The sequence below is a fragment of the Cryptomeria japonica genome, chromosome 3 (assembly GCF_030272615.1).
Source record: "Cryptomeria japonica chromosome 3, Sugi_1.0, whole genome shotgun sequence".
NCBI lineage: Eukaryota > Viridiplantae > Streptophyta > Pinopsida > Cupressales > Cupressaceae > Cryptomeria > Cryptomeria japonica.
The window spans coordinates 268,455,832-268,479,841 of NC_081407.1; the positions used below are offsets into that span (position 1 = coordinate 268,455,832).

General features: G+C 32.2%; 1 protein-coding gene across 2 annotated transcripts; it reads right to left on the minus strand.

Moving 5' to 3' along the window:
- Positions 1–7,275: 7,275 nt before the first annotated feature.
- On the minus strand, positions 7,276–8,736 carry LOC131053343 (tetraspanin-8). 2 transcript variants are annotated; one of them, XM_057987944.2, is made up of 3 exons: positions 8,155–8,736; positions 7,882–8,070; positions 7,276–7,772 (listed from the first exon to the last, which is right to left on the minus strand). In XM_057987944.2, the coding sequence occupies exons 1-3, from the start codon at positions 8,632–8,634 to the stop codon at positions 7,767–7,769; spliced, it is 675 nt and encodes a 224-aa protein (XP_057843927.1). In that variant the 5' UTR covers positions 8,635–8,736; the 3' UTR covers positions 7,276–7,766. The 2 variants fall into 2 exon arrangements, with proteins under 2 accessions (XP_057843927.1, XP_057843926.1); XM_057987943.2 differs by having other exon boundaries at positions 7,276–8,070.
- Between the last annotated feature and the right edge of the window lie 15,274 nt (positions 8,737–24,010).

A 24,010-nucleotide genomic window follows, 5' to 3' on the forward strand; every position in this document is an offset into this window, starting at 1 on the left:
AAAAAATGATTGTGATTGAGGAAGGCGTGCAGAATGGGCCATCGCTCACGCCAAGCGGTAGTCGCATTGTCTATGACTGTATTCATGACATGGATTACATGTTAATGGAAGAAAACGCAGACGTTGTTACTCCTCTATATATGGAATTAAGTGCAGCCTTGTTTGCATGTAGAGACCTTGAATTGGCCTTCAAACTATAGTTATAGGAGGCGCGGGACCCAAAATGGAGACAAAGAGTCACGACGATTGAAGAAGAGATATAAGCCTTGCCAGTTGTGAAAAATTCATTAAAAAAATAACGGTGCAAGTATGGCAAAGATTAGTAACGATAAAGATCCAAGTATGGACTAAAAGAGCATAGATTTCTCAAGGGATGAAGAGGATAAGGTGAGCACTAACAATGACAGGCTTGGTGTGTGCAAGAAGAATGGTTCAATGAAGGCATTGGGTATGTGCAGGATCATGGTGTGCCAAAACAGGCCCTTAAGTGGCAATGAAATTTCAAAAAATCAGAGTTATGCAACTTGACATGAAAAATTGAATAAGTTATGAACATTATTTTTAAAATATGTAAGAAGATAATCTATAGAAAATTGAATGTAGTTTCTAAGCTACTAGTTGTTTTTTGAAAAAAAAAATCCTATTTGATGAAAATTTCAAATTTCAATGCAGTGGTACAAAAATTCTAGAAAAAAAATAAGAAGTAGGTGTATGTCTGACCACCCTAATCACAATCAAATCATAATATTTTTTTATAAGATTTATAATATAATTATTAGACTCGTGTCTGGATGTGACACATATTTTTTTATAATTTTTTATAAAGTAAATAATTATTTATGATTTTTTTACTACAACTTTTCAGAAATTCAAAAACTCCTACGTCTGACCACCTTAACTTGGTCAAAACCTTATGCAATTCAATTTTTTTTAATTTTTCCCTATAGTAGACAAAGCATAGAATGTGACGCATGTTTTAGATTCAAAAAATGTTATGCGGTGGGTGAACTCACAATAATGGTTCCCACTTTTTTGCTACTTTTGACACTGAGATGAACAATTTTAAAATAATCTTCAACTTCCGACAACTATAACTTTTAAACTATTAAGAATTTGAAGATGATGTAAATTAGTTATTTGTAGAATTTTGTCTGTAGATTCTATATATATATATATATATATATATATATATATATATATATATATATATATATATATATATATATATATATATATATATATATATATATATATATATATATATATATATATATATATATATATATATATATATATATATATATATATATATATATATATATATATATATATGTATGTATTTCAAATTTTTTTGAAGGATGTTTTTAAAAATTTTCCATCTCCCTCAAAAAGTAGTTTTTAACAACAAACTACATTTTTTAAGAGTGATGTGCCTCCCGAAACACATAACTTTTTTTCTATAAATGATAAAAACTCAATTCTTTTGAATTTTGGTTTGTAACATCAATATCAAGGGCTTGCAGTTGGTTTGATAGTGATATGTTCAATATTTTTCATTTTATTAAGTTTTGAAGTCTGACTAGTCATAATTCAGACATAGGTTTACGTTTGAACACATAACTTATTCTATATATATCGAAATTCAATTTTATTTTTTTTGTTAGAAAGAAGACATCAATACCCAGGGCTTAGATATTTTTTAGAAGTTTTTTGAATTAGTTTCCTATTTTTCCCAATGCGTTGAACAGAGAAGTTCATGTTCAGTGAAAAACCTATATTTGGTAAAATTAAAAAAACAAGTTCATAATAAACTCAATGTGTAATAAAATTATATTCATTGGAAAGCTTGCTTCGAGGACTATAATACTACATTTTGGGTTGTCAAGATCATTCCATTTGAGCCTTCAACTAGAGGTTTCAAGGCAAGAAATCTGCAAAAAAATGTAGAAATCTTCAGAGAAGTGTTCAAAAGGGGGTTCGAATGAAGCGAACCCCCCTTTTTAAGGGGGGTTCGAATGAAGCGAACCCCCCTTTTTAAGGGGGGTTCGAATGAAGGGGGGTTTGATCAAACCCCCACGCTATAATTGAAAAATGACATAAACGGGCATTAAAAGTGCTTCACTCGAAAGATGGGGTTCGAGCGAAGTGGGGTCTTCGCTCGAACCCCAAAGGGTATTCCGTTCGAACACCCCCACTTCGCTCGAACCCCCCATAAACAAAATTTTCCACTTTCGCCAATTTCCTTCGTTGGCAAAAGTGGGAACCAGCTTTGTGAGTTCACCCCGGTTTGAAAGTTATGAGTATTTTTCAACCAGTCTATCAATCAGGACTTTTGTCAGAATTCAATTAGAAAATAAATAATAATTATTTATTAAAGTTGAAATAAGACAAGCCTTATATTGTTGAAAATCTGAGAACGTCCTTAAAAAACCCTTTTCGTTTTATCAATTTTGGCTATAAAAAAAGTCATTAGCCACCAATGTAAAGTCTGGAAAATCAAGGAATACTGAAAAACATATTTTTTCAGTTGACTTTCCAGGCTTGTCACTTCCAAGCCAAATCCCAAAGCAAACCCGAATCAAAATATGGTGTGCTAAGGGTTCAAATGGTGTCCTATGACCCCTTAAGACACCACATGGTGTTGTTATAGGTTGTATGGTGTTCTAAGGGGTCATATGGTGTTCTATGACCCTCTAAGACACCATATTATGTTGTTATGGGTTGTATGGTCCTCTAAGGGGTCATATAGTGTCCTATAACCCTTACCCTTTAAGACACCATATAGTGTCGTTAGGGGTCATATGGTGTCGTATGGCCCCTTACGACACAATATGACCCGTTAGGTGTTGTTAGGGGTCATATTGTGTCCTAAAGGGTCATATGGTATCCTACGACCCCTTAGGAAACCATATGGTGTCGTTAGGGGTTGTATAGTGTGCTAAGGGGTCATATTGTGTCCTAAGGGGTCATATTGTGTCCTATGACCCCTTAGGTATCGTTAGGGGTTGTATGGTGTGTTAAGGGGTCATATTGTGTCCTATGACCCCTTAGGTATCGTTAGGGGTCATATTGTGTCCTAAGGGGTCATATGGTGTCTCCTGATACCATATGACCCCTTAGGACACCATATCATGTTGTTATGGGTCTTCTTGTGTTATAAGGGGTCATATTGTGTTATATGACCCGTTAGGATACGATATGACCCCTTAGGTGTTGTTAGGGGTCATATTGTGTCCTAACAGGTTATATGGTGCCCGACGACCCCTTAAGACACCATATGGTGTCATTAGGGGTTGTATGGTGTGCTAAGGGGTCATATTGTGTCCTAAAGGTTCCTAGGACATCATATAACCCCTTAGGACACCATATGACCCCTTAGGTATCGTTAGGGGTCATATTATTTCCTAAGGGGTCATATGGTGTCCCATGACACCATATGACCCCTTAGGACACCATATTGTGTCATTATGGGTCTTATTGTGTTCTAAGGGGTCATATGGTGTTATATGACCCCTTAGGATACCATATGACCCCTTAGGACACCATATGGTGTCGTTAAGGGTGGTATGATGTCGTATGGTGTCCTAAGGGGTCATATGGTGTCCTATGACCCATTGGGACACTATATAACATTGTTAGGGGTCATATTATGTCCTAAGGTGTAATATTGTGTCTTATGACCCCTCCAGACACTAGATGGTGTCGTTATGGGTCGTATGGTATTCTAAGGGGTCATATGGTGTTCTATGACCATCTAGAACACCATATTATGTTGTTACGAGTATATGGTGTCCTATGACCCCTTAGGACACAATATAGTATCAGTATGCATCGTATGGTGTCCTAAGGGGTCATATGGTGTTCTATGACCCCTTAGGACACCATATGGTGTCATTAGGGGTCGTATGGTGTGCTAAGGGGTCATATGGTGTCCTATGACCCCTTAGAACACCATATGACCCCTTAGATATCGTTAGGTGTCATTTTGTGTCGTTACAGGTCATATGGTCTCCTATGAACCCTTAGGACACAATATGACCCCTTAAGACACCATATGATGTTCTAAGGGGTCATATGGTATCTTATGATCCCTTAGGACACACTATGACCCCTTAGGTGTTGTTAGGGGTCATATTGTGTCCTAACAGGTCATATGGTGTCCTACGACCCCTTAAGACACCATATGGTGTCATTAGGGGTTGTGTGGTGTGCTAAGGGGTCATATTATGTCCTAAAGGTTCCTAGGACATCATATAACCCCTTAGGACACCATATGACCCCTTAGGTATCGTTAGGGGTCATATTGTGTCCTAAGGAGTCATATGGTGTCTTCTAACACCATATGACCCCTAAGGACACCATATCGTGTCGTTATGGGTCTTCTTGTGTTATAAGGGGTCATATGGTGTTATATGACCCCTTAAGACACCATATGACCCCTTGGGACACTATATGGTGCTATGGGTCGTATGGTGTCCTAAGGGGTCATATGGTGTCCTATGACCCCTTAGGACACCATATGACCATTTAGGATGCCACATTGTGTCATTAGGGGTTGTATGGTGTCCTAAGGGGTCATTTGGTGTCTTATGACCCCTTAAGACACCATATGGTGTCATTAGGGGTCTTATTGCGTCTTAAGGGGTCATATGATGTTTTATGACCCCTTATGAAACCATATGACCCCTTAGGAGACCATATGGTGTCGTTAGGGGTCATATTGTGTCCTAAGGGGTCATATGATGTTCTATGACCCCTTAGGACACAATATAACCCCTTAGGAGACCATATATACTAATTTTCAAATAAGGAGAGATATAAGGGTGAAGAGAGATGAAGAACTAAAGAGAGGGAAAATAACTAAAGGACAAGGACATAAATAGAGATATAGATATTAAGGAGTATGAAGTGAGAGGGAGAAAAACTAAAGGACAAGGATGGATAGAAAGAGGTAGACATATCTAGATATTGAAAAGGAGAGAGGAAGATAGAGATAAAAAATGAAGATAAAGGGAGAGGGAGGTGAATAGATATAGAGAAAGAGAGAGGTAAAGACAAAGATAAATATATGAAGAGAAGGAGAAAAATGGATAGCGAGGGGTAAAGAGAGAGATAAAAAAAAGGAAGAGATAGAGAGATATAAAGGAAGAGAAATATTGATAGATAGAGATATATAGATAGTGAAAGAGAATGAGAAAGAGAGATAGAGATTATAGATAGGGATAGATAGAGAGGAAGAGAGGAAAAGAGGAAGACATAGAGATATATAAAGGCACTATAGAGAAGGATGTGGGGAGAGAGAAAAAGATATATAAAGATGGAGTAAATAAAGAGATAAAAGTAGAGAAAGGGAAAGATACTTCAAGAGGGCGATAGAGGAAGAGACAGAGAAGTAGATTAATCATGTATAGAGGAATATATATAAAGATAGAGGAACATATAAAAAGAGAGATTGATAGGGAAAGAGATGGAGATGTGAAGATGGAGTGAATAAGTGAGATTTAGAGATAATGAGATATAAATATACATGAAGATAGATCTATAGGGATATAGAGAGAGATGGGACAAGATAGGGAGAGAAAGGAGGTGATAGAGACAAGTTATATATAAGTATAGGTAGGATAAGGTAAAGGAGGGAGATAAATAGAGAGAAGAGAGATTATTAGAGAGAAATATAGAAATAAGGAGTGACAATGATGGAGTGGGAGAGGGAGAGATATGAATAGAAAGATGGAGATATATGCAGAGATGCATGTAACTTGGGAATTTATTTATCTACATGGAATGAGAAAATAAGTGACATACATAGAGAAGAAAGAGATATATAAAGTATATTATATAATTATAGATAGACAAGTGATAGATAAAGGAGGTGATAGGAAAAAAAAACATGAGACTTTGTATGCAAAATTTGTGAGTATTTGAAGTTTTAAAATTGAAGGACTAACTTCAAATGATTATAATTTATTTTTGGTCCATAATATCATCAAAATAACTCATCCATTTGATAGGTCTATGAATTACCTTTCCAACGCCTGTAAAAAATCAAAATTTTGATAAGAAACGCAAAAGTTATGCCCATTTTACTAAACTATATTTTTTATGTTGAGAAAATCGGATATCCAATTTGAAAAGTATGATATCACAATAGTGACATCACAATGGTGACATCACAATAGTGACATCACAAATCCGATATCCGATATCCGATTTGGTTTGGTATTACCAAACCAAATTCAAATTTCACCCGACCCAAACAAAAAGTCAAAGCGGATTTTGGCGTGTTTGGGAAGGTTGAAAACGTATTTTTTTTTCCATTGCCACTTTTTGGCCCCCCATGATCTTGCACATACCCCATTGCTATATGCTAGTGAAGGCATTTTTTCTATTGAAAAAAAATCTTGAGGTGGAAGAAAGATATCACAAATAGAAGCAGGCCTTTGATAGATGAGGAGGTAGTTGCTACATTTCCACAGGAGGGGTATATGTTCTTGGATCCTTCGGCTTCTCACATGTTTTTCAGGTTCTCACAAGAGGAAAACAACAACATCATTCACCCTTTGGTATCACTCCTCGCCTCTTAGGTCCAGAAGGATGACAAGACTTTAGATCTTCTATTAAGGGGAAGCACAAGAGTAGGAGCCTATGATTTTGCACCTGTCGGAAGTTTTGTTCTTGAGTATGGATTAATGGATGTGTTTGTGTTGGATAAAGTAATATAAGATTTCTTTGACTCCAATTTGACATGGAGAAGCTTAATTCAAAGTATTTTGGAATAGACTTTGGTGAAGCTCAAATCTTCGATGGATTTGGTCATAATATGAATTTAGCAATGGAAATGCAAGGGATGCTAGGGCATGACTGTGTTGGTTGGACTTCAAGTGGGAAATTGTTGGGAATGTGAAGTCCAATGGTCACATGACCTTTCACATTCCCTATCTCTTTGTCTCATGCCTAAATATAAATGTATAAATAGATGTGCATAGTCTGTACTGGATATTGGTTAATAGAAGAGAAAGTTCCCTGCTTGAGACAGAAAGTTCTCTGTGTGTTTATCTCAATATTTTAGTTTTTTTCTGTTTTGTGTTGTTTTTATTATTATTTTATCTGCTTGTTTCAAATTAACAAAAAGCAGTAAAACCTCGTTCCATCTTTATGAGAAACTTAATAATATAAAAGCACTAATAAGAAATTAGAATACAATAGAAAAAGACGGAATCATTTCTTGAAAGTAAGTAGGAATCGAGTAGATGTATAGATTAACTTGCCATTAGGTAACACAATTAGTTTTCTTCTAGATTAATCTATGCTTCTTGAAAAAGTATGACACATTTAAGGACTTTTCTGAGAACTGCTTTCTTAATCAAGTTTCATTAAGCACTGAAATGCTGATTTTGCATCAATGAATGGTTGGAGGCCAAATTCGCTAAATGGAAAGCAAGCTCTATAAGCATCTTAACTGGGAAAATCCAACAATTGTTAACAAATATAATAATATATTTGCATCCTAACAAAGATAATAATCTATCTGCATAGATACAGTGAAACCACACAACTAAACATAATTCTTACATTTTTTTCTGCACAGCTCGTGAATGATTGATGATCCGAACAAAGGATTTTCGATGAGTAAAAATGACAGAGACGTGTTTGATGTGGAGAGAGTAAAAACAAATAATAAGCCGGTGAAATCTTTTTAGGAAAAAACGTCGATGGCCTACTCGGCATGAATCGCAGTTTTATCACAGATCCTGTTCATTTCTAGTTCATCCCTGAATCACAGATATAAGACGGCCGTCGATCCTTAAAAAGCACATATAATATCAACCCACAACATCCCACAACCATAATAAAGAGCATCAGAATATTGAGAACAGCAACCTGACCCAAGTCGCTCTCCACGTTTGCCAGCACACTTGCCTTGCACGAATCACAGTTATAACACAGTTCATCCTGCTCATTACTCCATCTCTTACACTCCACGTCTGTAAAGTTGCCTGCTCTGGAACTCCAATAAGTTCCGTTCACATGCACAAAGTTGCAAGAGGTTGGAGGCTTGCAGCAGCCGAACTGCAAGATTACATGCAATTAGATCTCAAAGCCCTAGTATTCAATAAAAAAGAGACTTTTGGCATGAAAGCTCAAGTGAATTACCTGAAATGAGGATAAATTTCTGGAAAAATTTGCGCCATAATTTCTCGAACAATCAGCATTTTTGTTGCATACTTTGGCGTCCTGAAGGCAGGTTTTGATTTTGTTCCAGTCGCTGCTCTTCTCCACTCTCTTCTGGAGCCAATTTGAGTAGTCCCCCAATCGGTATTCTTCGTGCCCTAGTTTTCCCTGTCCAGTGACTTGGAAGGCGAATACAGTGAAAGAGAAGACGAGAAGAAAGAAGAGAAACGTAGCGGCCAAGGGCAGCCATGTGACCCTGAAGCAGGAGCCCAGGAAGATGGCAAGCCAGACGATGATCATCAAAGCAAAGACGGCATATTGAGGCCATTGAAGAAGCTTGTCGCAATCAAAGCCTGTTATACTATCTGAGAGCGATAATGCTCCAGCCAAGATCATGAAAAACGGCAACAACAGCACCAAAAAAAGTCTACTGAAGAAGTGGTTTTCGACGAAACGATCCATTGTCAAATATCTCCCTCCCACGAAACTAAACTTGTAATTAAGAAGAATGTATTCTACTTCTGGAAATCGAATAGCCTACTGTGTTCAATGGAGATATGTATGTAGGTGATTGTTCCCCTTGCAAGTTTTATTTTTATTATTATATATTGTTTTTTCCTATTTACTAGACAATCAAATAACATGCAGCGCATTAATAAACTAGAGTGGTGTTTCAAATTAAAAGGGTTGTTCGCACAAAAGCCTTTTAAGACATGATAAAAACTAATTTAAGAGGAGTGGTGGAAGCTTAAGGGGAGTGGAAAAGATTTGAAGCTATCATGCACCTCCCCAAACTTTATGGAAAGAGTTACAGTTAGGGTTTAATTAGGTATATAATTTAAACAATAATAAAAATATAGTATTATAATTATAAAATTATATAATATTTATAATATTATATGAGATTTTAGATTTTAAATAAATCAATTAAATATATATGATATTTTTACATGAATTTTTTTTATATATATTTCTATATTTTAAATATAGAAATATATAATTGTGGAGATATTATATTTAAATTAAATTAAATAATTATTATTAAAATTATAAGGTTATAATAATTAAAATTATAAGGTTATAATAATTAAAATTATAAGGTTATAATAATTAAAATTATAAAGCATGCAACATATAGTTTCTAAATAAATAATGGGTGGTTGTTTTCCCACAAGAAGTAATACTCTTACAATGGAGATGAAAGAACAAGCTCTCACTTATCTTTACTATTTAGTTTATTGTAGCACATGAATATATTATTATCATTATATATTTAACCCTTACCCTAAATAAATTTAAACCTTAATCCTAAAACTAATTGAACATTAAACAAAAAGAAATCCCAATCATAAACCATATTGAACTCTAACACTAAACCAAATTGAATGCTTACTATGGACCAAATTAAACTCGAAACCAAATTGAACGAGCTAACAAGATACACTAAACTTAACTCAAATCTTAAAACAAATTGAGCCCTAATCATAATAGTAAACCCAATTGAACATTAATACTAAACCAAATGGAAATTTAACTCTAAACAAATTGAATTCTAACCCTAAACTAAATTAATACTAACCTTAACTCTAAACAAATTGAACCCTAACCCTAAATAAATTGAACCCAAATCCTAAACCAAATTAACCCTAACCTTGACTAGATGTAAACCTAATCCTAATTAAATATTAAACCAAATTTAGTCATATTTTATTTTTTAATAATTAAAATTATGTTCTTTAACATTCAAATAAGATAGCATGTACACATATTTACATATATTATTGTTAAGGTTGAATATTCTACCTTAAAAAAAAACATTGTTAAATACATTCATTTTAATTATATATTCAACTAGCATACCTATATTTTAAAAAAAAAATTAAAAAATCTAAGTAAGATAAGCGGAGAGATATCAAATTATGAAAATATTTAATTTTAATACATAATAATAAAGACTTTTAAATAATAAGAAAGATTTTATTAATAATGAATTTGAAGTGAAATGGTTGAATAGATCATTTAGAGTATTATAAAGAAATTATAGAATGTAATGCACAATATAGATGAAGAAGATCAATTATAATATGTTATAGAGAAAACAAATATTATACTTGTTATGTGTATGTATTCAACAATATAGACATTACAAAACATACGAGATTTTCGAACATAATTTAAATTATATATTAATATATAGATACATAAAACTATTAATAGAATTCAAATTCATTTTGTTTGGATAATTTTGAATAAATAATTAAAAAAAAAAAATTACTTTGATCAAATATTTGTCACATTATAAGTCATTAATATTAAATTATTGGTATTTCTTCTCACAAAAACAAATCAACCTTTCGATTAAATATGCATTGATAGAGTAAGGAAAATAATCTCATTTATGATTTGTGGTGCTCCATGTATCTAAAGGAACCCATGCACATGTGGTGATGCCCTATGTTGTCATTCATATCTAGTCCAGTAATCTTTAATATTCATTCCTTTTTCTCTAATTTATTTTTTTAATATTGAATATCTTAAGTACATGTAGTGTACAACAATATGATAATCTAGTCTATAACATTATATTTTCACCAAATTTGAGCTTCTCATAGAATACTTGGTGGTGTTCCTAGCACTAATGCATGCAAATCAGTCCAATACATATTTGCAACACTAAATATAATGAATATTGTAGGAGAGAAAATTTGATGAAGAGTGTCTGTCAATTTTGCTTGACATTGAGCCCAATATGACCTTGTACCCCTGAGTTTGCTTCCAAATCGCATTAGCCTATCAACTAGATGAGAGTGTGCATGTTTTCGATATGTTGACGCAACTCATTAATGGTGATTGGCATGTCTTGGAAACTTCTTTTCACAAATACTGCTAATGAATTTTGTGCACGATGTCTCATTATTATATTCATCATAAATATTTAAATCTTGGATGTTGACCAAAACTTGATGATCCTTATACCTCAATAGATGCTTCACAAATTTATGCAAATGTGCTCGCCTCATTTGAAATTCTAACAAGTCACATAGTCCATCAGGAAACAATGTTGGGAATGTCATATCGAGTAATCCTAATGTGACATACTCATTGATAGGAGATGTGCTAATTCCTGGCCAATCAACCAATGTTACTGTATTTCTATCAAAATTATTAGGTTCCCATTCATGTATTAATTCCATCTCTCTACAAATAGTAGGAAGTTTGGAAGCCATTGAAAATAAAATTACAATTTGGTATATGTATATTATACCCACTCATGTCAATTGCTTGAAATAAAGACACATTTTCATGGATTTTTTTAAATGGTCTTAAAAAAGAAGAGATAGGTAGATCTATATACCAATTCACCTTTATATTGGAAGTTCCAAATTAAGTTTCTCTCTATACCAAATGAAACCTTGTAATACCCTGCCTCATGTAAAGCTAATATGACCCTAAACTATTACATGTTTTTATTCAATAGATGGTTGGATAGATTAAGGGATTATAAATGAGATGATTTTATGGCAATATGCTTGGCATTACCTAGTAAACTTGATGAAAAATTGGTATAAAATACTATGGTTTATTATTGGGGTCTAACTATGCTTGTGAATGTGTTGGCTATGTGCAAGAAGGTAATGAAGAGTATGGTAGAAAGGAGAAACACCTATTTCAAATCCATTTCCCTTATGAGAACTTATAAGTTAAACCATTAAGTTTTACTTAGAAGAAAATGAGGTTTTGTTATTCAATATAGATGTGTTTATAATTTTTATCATTGTGGGCCTCTAATGTTAGTTTTTGAGTCAAATTTCTTGTTTAAATTACAAAAATAGATACCCAAGATCTATACCCTTGAGGTGGGGGCCTATTGGACATACAATAAATATCCTAGGAATTTATTTCACTCTCCAAAAGTTCTCATTAATATGAGTGATGAATTTGGAGGATAAATAAGTTGAGGGTACCCACCCCACCCCCCATACCTCATTTATGAGGGAAGACTTGGGGAATGGGGTGTCCTAATTGGTGTCTCCTCTTAAATGAGGAAGATACCTCATGGGGGAGAGGATGGAAAGGTGACAAGTGTCACATATCCATCCAAGTCTTCCAAGTTAATCTCCCTTATATTGGGTTTGTGAAGAGAGAAAGGGTTGTTACCCACTTCTTCTTTTTTGGAGAACTCTTGTAGGATTTTTTAGAAAAGAAGCTAGACTAGAGAGGATGGTAAAATAAGTTAGATTGGGGAGAAGTAAGGAGCCATTACATGTCGATATGGAGGTCAATGATGCATATAATTGAAGAGATAAGTCTTCCCTACTCCCTTTACCCTTCTTATGTATGTGTTATAAATTTTGAGATAGGTTTTCAAGATTCATCTCTAATTTGATAGAGGAAAAAAAACTATTGCGAGATCTTGAGAAGTATATCTAGATTTAAGTAAACCTTGTAGTGGTCATGTGAAAATATGGGTATTATGTTACTCTTGGTCATTTGTAGCACATGAGAAGGCTCCATGAATTTTATACGGGTCTATAATAGTATTCTTTCTCGGGGGTATGGCTAGAGCCCGCAAGGCTTCATGATGCCATTACGGTTAGGTGGAGAGTAAGCCTTGTTTTTGTGATTTTCATACTATCTTGTATTATTATTTTTTGAAATGGTAGCATATGATGTACCACAATTGGATTTTGGTTGAGGGTTTTCACTATATAGTTGAAGAGCAAGTTTTCCTTCATTAAGAGACCTCCTTTTGGTGTCTTATGCTATCATTTTTGGAGAGGATTGTTTAAATTTCTATGCATCAAAGTTTTGTGATTTTATATACTATTACTGTAAAGTGAAAAAGAAGGTTTCTTATCATATTAACTCTCTCTTAATAGATGAAATTTGTGATATCTACTTTACTACATCACAGAAAAGAATGAAAGTTTACTTATATATTATTATTCAAGTATTAATCATTTCAGTTTAACAATTGTTCTGAAATAAAGTGTTGTGAATCGAATATGAAATTATGGGACATTTGATGCTCTTGTGTCCTTATTATCTGTGCAAAACTAAATTAAGGTCCTCCAGTCCTGATATGGCCGCCTGCAAATCAATGACCATAATATTTCCATTATTAAGACATAGGAGTAAGATTTAGGATTCATATTAATTCTATATACTCTAATTACTCCAAATATATGTTGATACACACACACATAAGTATTTCTCTTCAACTATATAAAACAATATAAATTTGTAGGTAAAGTTAATTCTGCAATTTTCCCTATGAGAATATAATAGTTTTAAATGGATATTGTACACACCCAAATATGTCCACTTAATTAAATGAATATGTAGCATTTATTTGATTATTTAAACATCGATCAATAATTAATTAAATTAATATTTAATTAAATCACCCTAACCCTATTCTCCTATTAGTTAAATAAATTATTCAATTTATTTGATTTAGTTCACTTAAACCATATTCTGACTTTGTTAAATAAACAAATCATATCCCCCTCTCACATTTAAATAAATTATTTTTTATTTAAATCCTAAAAGCCCATCCCTCGCATTTAAATAAATAAATATTTATTTAAAATCCTAAAACCCTCACCCACTTGCACTTTATAGAAAATGCAAGTTGCACACTAACCCTTCTTCTAGACTATTCTAACCCCTTCTAATTAGCCTAATCCCCCTCTTAATCATTTACACATTCCTTAAGCAGGGGCCACTTCTCAAAAACATGCATAGTCTTCATAAACCATTAAAGGTTGTATCCCTTTTACAAGTTAACCTCCAAAGTCTTCTCAAACCATTAATAATTAACCCACTTGTAACCCTTGGTTAGAGAATTTCTTTCTAACTTAACCATCCATTTAACTCATGGGTATCTTCAAGCTTTCATTACTTTGACCATGGTTATCCTTTAACCCTTGCACAAGAGTTTATCCTTTGGATAAAAGTTTTATCCACTAACCTAACCCTAACCAAACCACCTAGGGTAACCCTCATGTCTTCTCAAGCAATAAGTTATTTTTCCCTCTCCTCTCAAGCCTTCCCTTGTTGAAACTTGACAACATCTGATTGGCTTGAAGGGGAGCACATGGATTGAGGATCACCACTTCCTTAGGCAATCCTAACCCTTCCTCAATAAACTCAATCTCAACCCTTCATTTGCCCATTTCCTTTATAAATAGAGATCATTCCTTCATTGTTAAGGCTCACACACACATAAGAGTTACCCATGCATTACCATTGTTACTTAGAATTTGAATGTTTTTTAGGAAGCCATTGTATTAGGTTCTAGCTCTTCCACTTGTTGGAATTGCTATTTAACCTCTAATACTTCATTTACATCCTCATTCAACACTTGACCATTATCAATCATCTCTCATCCTCCATTTGAAATCCCATTATGCTAGTGCTCAAACTGAGGGCATACTCCACATAGTAGCAGGATCATGGAGAGGAGGACAAGGAAGAGCCAACATCATCAAGCATAGGGAGAAGTATTAGAATTATCTAGTTCTTTATCTTCCTATTTGCTTTGTTACTAATCTTTCTTGATATTTTTTGAATAGATTTATCTTCATGTTATGCTTGTGGTTGAAAATTTACTAACATGATTTCATTGTAATTGTCACTAATCCCTTTTTCATTGCATCAGATATAAGGATATCTATGAATTTAGTTTTGAGTCTTAGTTCAACACTATTTTTAGTAGCAAAGTTATCTTATTCATTTCCGTATAAACTATATTCTTTTTATATACTCAACAATAGTTATCTTTACATTAGGTATGGGAATACCCAACAAATAAATAAATTACCACTCTAGTCAGCATCAATGTTTGAACTATCTAACTATTCCAATACATCTAGATAGAAAGATTAAAATAAATTTTGAGCATATTTATGCCTACACATAATCCCATGTTTTCAAATACGAATCATCATTAAGGTTGAAGAGCCTACTCTTGTACTAAAATATATAAGTAAATAACAATGTACATGTATATATTAGTGAATCTAGACAATTAGACTGCAATGTATAAGTTGTGGTATTCATAAAAACCAACATCGTTCTCTATGAGGATAATAGGATTTAAATCAAAACTAAAACCCAACATGGGAGTATATATTTGTAAACTCAGAATTTGTAGAAACAATATAAAATGTATATAAACAAGTATCTGGTCTAGAAAGGTATCTCTAGATGCTTGCACCCTAGACAAAATTTAGAGGTGAGTGGTCATATCGTGAACACCCTATACTCAAAAAAGACTTATCAGAGGGGTTGTCAAATAAATGTTCTAACATGAAACCTGCCACAACTTCAGTCATCTGCACATAGTCGCCTTTGACATCTTATATATCCCTCTGTGTTGGCTACCCATTAAATTTGCACCTTACTAAGGGAAAGGACCCAATAGTTGTGCACCCTAACTTCGCCCTTCTCAAAATCCTACTTGGAAATTTCAAATCACTCCGTTTTTTTACAGCAGCTTACTTGGCAAGTCCCCTGCTTATAACTAAGGTTTCAGGGCCACATCATCAAATATGATGCCACATCAGCATGCTTTTTGCCAAGGTGTCCAAAACAGCCCCAAAAAAAGTGAGACCAATAGGCATGCAAAAGAGACCCCAATAGTTGTGCAACTGACATGGCATCACCTGATTGGTTACTTTTTACATTATTAGTACATTTCTTAACAACTATCGGTACATATCCTAACAACTGTTGGTACATTTCCTAACAAAAATTGATATTTTTTGTTTCAAACAATAGGTTTTATTTGTTCAATTTTTGGAACAAAAGGTATCAACAACCCTCACAACAATTGGTACATGCTCAACTAGTGGGTCCTTTCCCCTATATTTAAATCTCTGCATGGAAGTTATGTTTGAATGACTCAAACTGACCTACAATCCTTATATCATGAAGGTCTAGAGACTCCATTGTCAGTACCTGTGATGTGGGGATTGATAGCCAATAATATCCCATCAAATTCTAAAATAGTTTTGCCTCATAACAAAAGAAAAGTATTGGCAGATTTTTGCATCCTCATGTGACTTAAAGTCATATCAAAATTCTGAGCTATAAATCCCATTACTATTCAATAAATTAACTTCTTCTTTTCTTAGATAGACCTACAATAAACTGTCCCATCTTTCCTTTGTCGTCAATCATGCCACTCTTGGTTGCCTATGTATTTGATTTGAGTGTAAATTTATACTTTAAAAATATGCATTTTCCTTCCTCGCTTGTATCTCTGTAATCATCAATGGGCAAAGATTCTGGTAGCTATGTTAGTCTCCTAAGACAACAACTGATTTACCATTGCAGATATCAAGTGTATTACATAATATATAAAAAACAGACAACCTCCTCAAATTAACAATTAACAAAAAAGTATTTCCTACAGTGAAGACCACAAAGTTTTGAGATGGTATGCAATATAGTCAATCAGACAAGATATTATGGTAGGATATATAGACATCAAACCTTTTATTAATGAACCTAGTCTTGATACACGTTATTCTAAGTTGCTAGGCATAAGAGTGCTATGCAAAATTAATGACGCAGCTGCTCATAAGCTAACCCCTGCGGTTATTCTGGTTCTAAAATGGATCTTTCATACAGCGTGATAGCGACGTGTTAGTCAATCGTAGTCATTTATTGCAAAATTGACGATGTAAAATGTGCGACCAACATGCATGTTAATCAATCCATACTACCGTTTTAAAACCAGAATAGACACGTCCCTAAACCATAAATTGGCTTGTCCAATTTCAATGAAAGGATAGAGGCATGGTGGTACTAAATTATAGATCAGACAGATTGAAATTTTAAGTCATGATTGAAAATTTGAAGTAAGGGAATTAAAGAAGCTTGTAAGACACTCCAGAGAGTACCTAAAAATTTTATTTGAAGGACAGTCACACCTCTCTTTACATTGACCAATTTGGTAGCCTGACTGATGTGGATGAATGACAGGTGAGTAGGGGAGAGGGACCAGTAGTTGTACGGGGTCCAATAGTCGTTATAGCAACTGTGCATATAATATCCAGTCTTGCCACATATTTATACTATATAATGTAAATAAATAATCCACATGTAAATAAAAAAAATGCCAAATGTTGATCAAAATGGACCAATACTTGAACATAAAAGAACCTATCAATGTTATATAAAAAAAACATAAATACATTAATTAACAAGTGAAATAGATCATTTTTTGTTTCAAATAAAATATCATAGCTATCCACTATAAGCTTGTCATTTATAAAATAAGATACTCACTTAAACAAGTACTATTATCATAGTGTAAAAGTATTATTCTTATGTGTATAACTATTGGGGTAGTAATGTATATGCATTGGGGTATTTCATATTACTAATTTGTCTTATCACAAATATAAAAGGTGAACACAATAAATACCTTGTTTTTCTCCATGAAATGTGAGGGATTGTCCAAAGATTTAAGTGTTCAACAATTGGTCCCTTTGTGTTCATATAAGTTTTATTTTATATCATAATATGTTGTTTTTGTATTCAATTATTGATCCTTTGGTTTTGGATATAAAAGTTAGAGGTAACATACATTTATGATTACTAAAGGTATTTGGTCCATTTAAGTTTCATATAAGCTATATTTTACATAAAAATACGATATTATATTAATTACAAATGATATTTTTTTATTCAACAACTAGGAAATTTTAGATTAAGTTTTGGTTGAATCTTTAAAAAGTCATTTTTTTGACACTTCGCACTAGATGTGTTATTTTGACAACTTGCATGATGAGTCACGCCTTCAAACCTTAGTTGTAGATAGTTAAGTGTCTATATTACACTTCTAAAAAAAATGGAGGTCTTACGATATTCCATGTGATGGCTACATGTTGACAAAGTTAGCCCTAACGACTATCGGTCCCTCTCCCCTAATGCTTCAATAAAGAATATGATCAATTTTAGATGTGATTTATGTTGTATAATCATAGAGTGCACATTTATTGTACTTTATTTTATCTTATAAATTAATTAAGAAGTGATAATTAAAAAAAAAAGCCATTTCTATTTTTATATTGTGACTTTATCTTATTAAATTAGAATGAAGATTTACATTATTTCATATTAGAATATAATATTGAGAGAAAATAATAATAGAAGTATTTCTATTCTAAATTGTAGTTTTTATTTTTATTTTATTTTCATTTAAATTAGTTAGGCAATAATAGAAATATTTCTATTTTACATTGTGATTTGTTTTATAAAAGAAAAGAAAGAAAGAAAGTATAACTTGTTTTGTTTTATCTTAAAATTTAGTAAAGAAGTGACATTAAAAATAATGTCTTATGATTTCATTAAAAATAGAAAAAAATTTATTTTATTTTATTTCATCATGTAATTTAGTAAAGAGGTGATTTTAGAAATACTACCATTTTATAATGTGATAAGATAGGATTTATATTCTATAAAATGGTTAAGAGACCATAACATAATCATTTTCATTTTATGATAAGTTACAAAATTTATTTCAACTACAAAGTTTAAAAAGGAAATCATAGAGATACTAGGTCACATATGTTATGTTGGAGAATAAAATGAGTTGGGTTCAAAAACCAAAACTAAGGGATCACATAGCATCTTAACTCTTAAGAGTTTATGATACCAAATTTTGCTAAGATTAATCTCAACAACTTAGTCAATATCCCTAAATGACCCCATACCATACCTCTACCAGATAATGTTTGACTAATTCTTAAGGGATAAGTGAATACATTTCAACAATTTGAGATAGACAAGGAACTAATTTACATAATCTTCAATCTATAATAATCCCATCAATTTGGAATAGTTAGTCCTCTATATCAACCTGGGGTGGGTAGGGATACCCCCACTCACCTATTCACAAGTTAATGTCCTTTATTCCTTCTTGATCTTTATATTGTACTGACACTTGCTAGAACCATATCAACTATTATGTAGGATAATTCAATAATGTCTCCAAGGAAGGTTTGGTTACCTTGTTAAAAAAAAGTTGGGTTTTCTTGATGTTTGGGCATGACAAACCTTCCAAACTCTTTATCTATCCATTGTTTTGTGACAACTTTCTATTACATTGTCTTTGTATAATCGTATGCCATTGTTTTTTCAAATGAAAGTTTAAATCCATTTTACAGAGGTAGGGTTACTATTTTGGGTGATAAGACTAAAGTTTTCAAATTTATTTTATTTGCTTGAACGACATGAAAACAAGACTTCAAAAAATTTCCTCATTTGCTTGAATTTTTGTTTCATGCATTAAAATAAAAGTAAAACTTTATTGTTTTAGCTCATTCAATATAAAATAGGTTTTTCTATTTTATTATTAGTTTTTTAATTTAACAAAATTCATTTATTTTATGAAAAATATGTGTTTTTTTTTCAAAATCTTTTTTAGAATCTTAAAGTTATTTTTTAGTTTTATTATTAAATAAAGAAACTTAACTTTCATTTCTTCTTTTTCTAAAGAGAGATAAAGAAAACTATTTAATTTCATTTCATTTAAGTTATTTAATTTACATTGTTAAATTTAAATTAAGTTGTTTTATTTAATTTTTCAATTCTTATACAATTCTTAAATTTTGATATGTATAAATTATTTAATTTAATTTATTAATTCATTTTTTTTAAAGAATGAGAAAACCAATACAAATCTATGGTTTCTGCATCTTTGGTGTAGCAAGGGTAAAAAACAATGCAAGCAATTTGGCAATCTTTTTTAATTTCTTCTTTTTGGGGTTTCTTTTGCAAGCAATGTAAGCAATTTGCAATCATCTTTTAATTTTGTATAATTAATAGAAATAATTCACTTTATATGTTTTTTCATTTTAATATTTTCACTACTAAATAAATACTATGTGATTTTACTAAATATTTATGGCCTTTTAATCAATTATTTAGTAGACAAACTACAGTGGTGTTTCAATTTAAAATCGTTGTTCACACAAAAGCCTTTAAGACATGATACAAACTAAATTAAGAGAGAGCTATATTTATCCACAGAGTGGGAGCTAAGTGGTAGCATTGCTACCCGTAAGGTAGCACAGCTACCAAGCAAACATTTTATTTGCCTTCCCTGTGCATGCAGCGTTGTGGCTGCAGAGAGCTACGAAATTTGGTATTTTTATTTATGTTTTATATATATATATATATATATATATATATATATATATATATATATATATATATATATATATATATATATATATATATATATATATATATCTGTGTGTGTGTGATATATTTATATGGTATATATTCGATGAATATATATTCATATACATATATTATATTATTATATATATATTTAATTCGAAATTTATTTTATTTTAATGAAAACATATATTTGGGTTTCTTTATAAATTAATCATGAATATATGTTGGGGGGGTTTGTTTTTTTTTCCTTAAATGTGGTTAATTCTAGCCTTACTGGACACATGACGACTCTAAATCTCTTTTACCAACCTTGTCGTATTTTCTATATTTCTTGAATATCGATATTTGCAAGTATTTAATGCTTTTGACTGTTTTAAAAAGATTGCATGTATTAGGATATTTAGTGTAAATGGTAATTTTGGTAAAATCTTATTTACGTTGCAATTATGGTTTTGAGTTGTCATCATGTCGTAATGGTTGTTACACCCTATCGATCAGGTGTTGTTTGTGTAACCCTGTTGATGTGAACCGTTGTGTGTTTTGTCCCAAATGATCAATCCTGGGTTATTGATTTGTGTATCCTTCGCTTGTATGTTGTCAGGATTAGATATGGCTATCAATTTCGCCATAGGGTTCTCGTAGAGAGACCATACCTGTTAGTATCCTATGAGAGAGTGGCTTTCGAGTGGGGGCCACACCTGAAGTGGTTGGCAGGATAACCCCTCGAAAGTCAGTTAATAAGTGATAATCTAATAATTGATTAGGGGTGGGTAGTTGTAATGCTAATTAAGATATTGCACCCCACACATGGTTGAGTGCTCGTATAGGCTCAAGGTGTAGTGGGAAGGCCTGGAATGGCAAACCTACCACCTTGTCTTCACAAGGGGTTGGTAGGGTCCACATGATGCTTAGATGGAGCCGGGGGTTCGAGAAAGGTTACCAGGATAACCCAGGATGGGGGCCGAGACCTATGGAGGCCTACCTAGGGTAACCATCTTAAGCCATGCGATGACACTCTCTCTTTAGGGTCACTAGTGTTTTGTGAGTCGAGTCACATGAGTATTGTGGATTCATGTTGTATTGTTGTACTTGTCTTGTTTATGCTTGCTTGAGGGTCTCTACTATCTCCTAGCACGGTGGGGTGGTTCCATTTTGGGATCACATGGTCAGGTGGTAGTGCCACTTCCCATCGGATATTCTTGTTCGTACCTTCATGTGAGGATTGGCTTCGCTAGTGTACCTTTGGTTCGTGGTTCGTGCATCAGCTCATGTTTGTGATTATTGTACATTTGAGACCCATGTGGTCATTGTATCAATAAACTATGTAACCTTGGCATTGTAATTTACGTATTTCATTTGTACTAATTGAAAGCCATGTAAATGTTGAATAGTATAATCTTAATTCAGTTGAATGTATGTTATTTCAATTATCTTTATCCTTATGTGTAAATGCTTCATTTCAAGTAAATATATTGTATCACTTTAAATCTTTCTATGTGGAATTCAGTTTATGAATATGATTTAATAAAATGTAATTGAGTTCCCTAATTAGATGGATAATTGGATTAACCTTATGATGTTGTTTTAGTTAAGAAGTAATCTTTGTTGGTAACCCTTTAGGATTTCATTTGTTAGACTTCCACTTGTGTTATTAAACGCGCAATGTGATAATAATGCACTTAATCTTTTTAAGAAAATTATTTCACCCTTTTGTTGCCTAGTAGTGTTGTTTTCATTTAGGGTTCATGGCGGGGCATTACAAGTGGAAGAGAATGGAAGCTCTCATGCACCTCCCCAAACAACTTTATGGAAAGAGTTAGAGTTAGGGTATAATTAGGTATATAATTTAATCAATAGTAAAATCTAATAAATAATAAAAATATAATATTATAATTATAGATATAATAATATTTATAATATTATATTTTAAATAAATCGATTAAATATATATGGTGTTTTTGTATTTGAGAAGTTTTTTTTATGTTTTTATATTTTAATTATAAAAATATATATAATTGTGGAGATATTATATTTAAATTAAATTAAATAATTATTATTAAAATTATATGGCTATAATAATTAAAATTATAAGGCATGCAATATAGTTTCTAAATAAATAACAGGTTGTTTTTTCCCCACAAGAAGTACTAATACTATCGCAATGGAGATGAAAGAACAAGATCTCACTTATCTTTAATATTTAGTTTGTTGTAGCACATGAAATTAATTAATACATGATAATTATTATATATTTATTAAATTCCTAAACCACATTGAACTCAAACCTTAAACCTACACCAAATTGAATTCAAACTTAACCCTAGATACAAAATTCACCCCAAAGCAAAATCAAATTTAACCCTTACCTTAAATAAATGTGAACCTTAACCCTTTAAACCTAATTAAACATTAAAAAAAAATCCCAATCATAAATAACTGAACTCTAACCCTATACCAAATTCACCTCTAACTCTACACTAACTTTAACTCAAATCTTAAACCAAATTGAACCCTAACCATAATAGTAAACCCAATTGAACACTAATACTAAACCAAAAGGAAATCTAACTCTAAACAAATTGAACTCTAATCCTAAACCAAATTAAATCCTAACCTTAACTCTAAAAAAATTAACCCTAACCCTAAACAAATTGAACCCAAATCCTAAACCAAATTCAGTCTTAACTATAAAATAAACCAACTTAAACTCTAACCCTTAACCAAATTGAACCATAACCCTAACCTTGACTGAACCTAAATCTAATCTTAATTAAATATTAAACCAGATCAAGCCATATTCCATACTTTAATAATTTAGAATATATTCTTTAACATTCAAATAAGATAGAAGCTTGCACACATATTTACATATATTATTGTTAAGGTTGAATGTTCTACCTTAAAAAATACAAACATTGTTGAAAACATTCATTTTAATTATATACTCAATTATAGTTGAGGATGGGTTCAGTTAGAGTTAGCATTATAATTATATTTAAATTAAGGTTAGAGTTAAGGTTCAATCATATTAGGGTTATCATTTTATTAAATCTATCCAAATAAATCTTTGAGTTAGGGTTCAATTATGATTATAGTTTAAATATGGTTAGGGTAAGGGTTCAAATAGGGATAATCTTTGAGTTAAGGTTAGAGTTATGATTAAATTAGGTTTAGGGTATAATTAGTATTAGTTAGGGTGTAATTAGGTATATAATTTAAGTTGGTGTTTCCATTACAATAAGGGTGGCTATTAGAAATAGGATTACAGTTAGGGTTCAATTAAATTTAAGAATATTGTTCATTTAGGGTAATGATTAGGACTAGGGTTTAGCTAAGGTTGGGATTAGGGTTCTAGTATAGTTATAGAAGAAATATTTGATTTAGGGATAGGGTTAAAATATGGTTAGTTTAAGATAGGGTTAGGGTTATAATTTGATTAAGGTTAAGGTTAAGGTTAAGGTTAGGTTAGGATTAGAATTTAATTAGCAAGAAACTTTGAGTTAAGGTTAAGAATACAATTCAAATAGGGTTACAGTTAGGTTTCAACAAGGTTTATATTCAAAGAGTGTTCAATTTCAGTTAGGGTTTAATAATAATCGAGGTGGCCAAGGTTTAACTAAATTTAAGAATAGAGTTC

Bases quoted from the DNA above. Each gene is read 5' to 3' on its own strand.
- LOC131053343 (XM_057987943.2), bottom strand. From the start codon at position 8,634: ATGGATCGTTTCGTCGAAAACCACTTCTTCAGTAGACTTTTTTTGGTG. The intron at 8,071-8,154 runs GTAATTCACTTG...GTAATCTTGCAG, and splicing joins GAAATTTATCCTCATTTCAG to TTCGGCTGCTGCAAGCCTCC.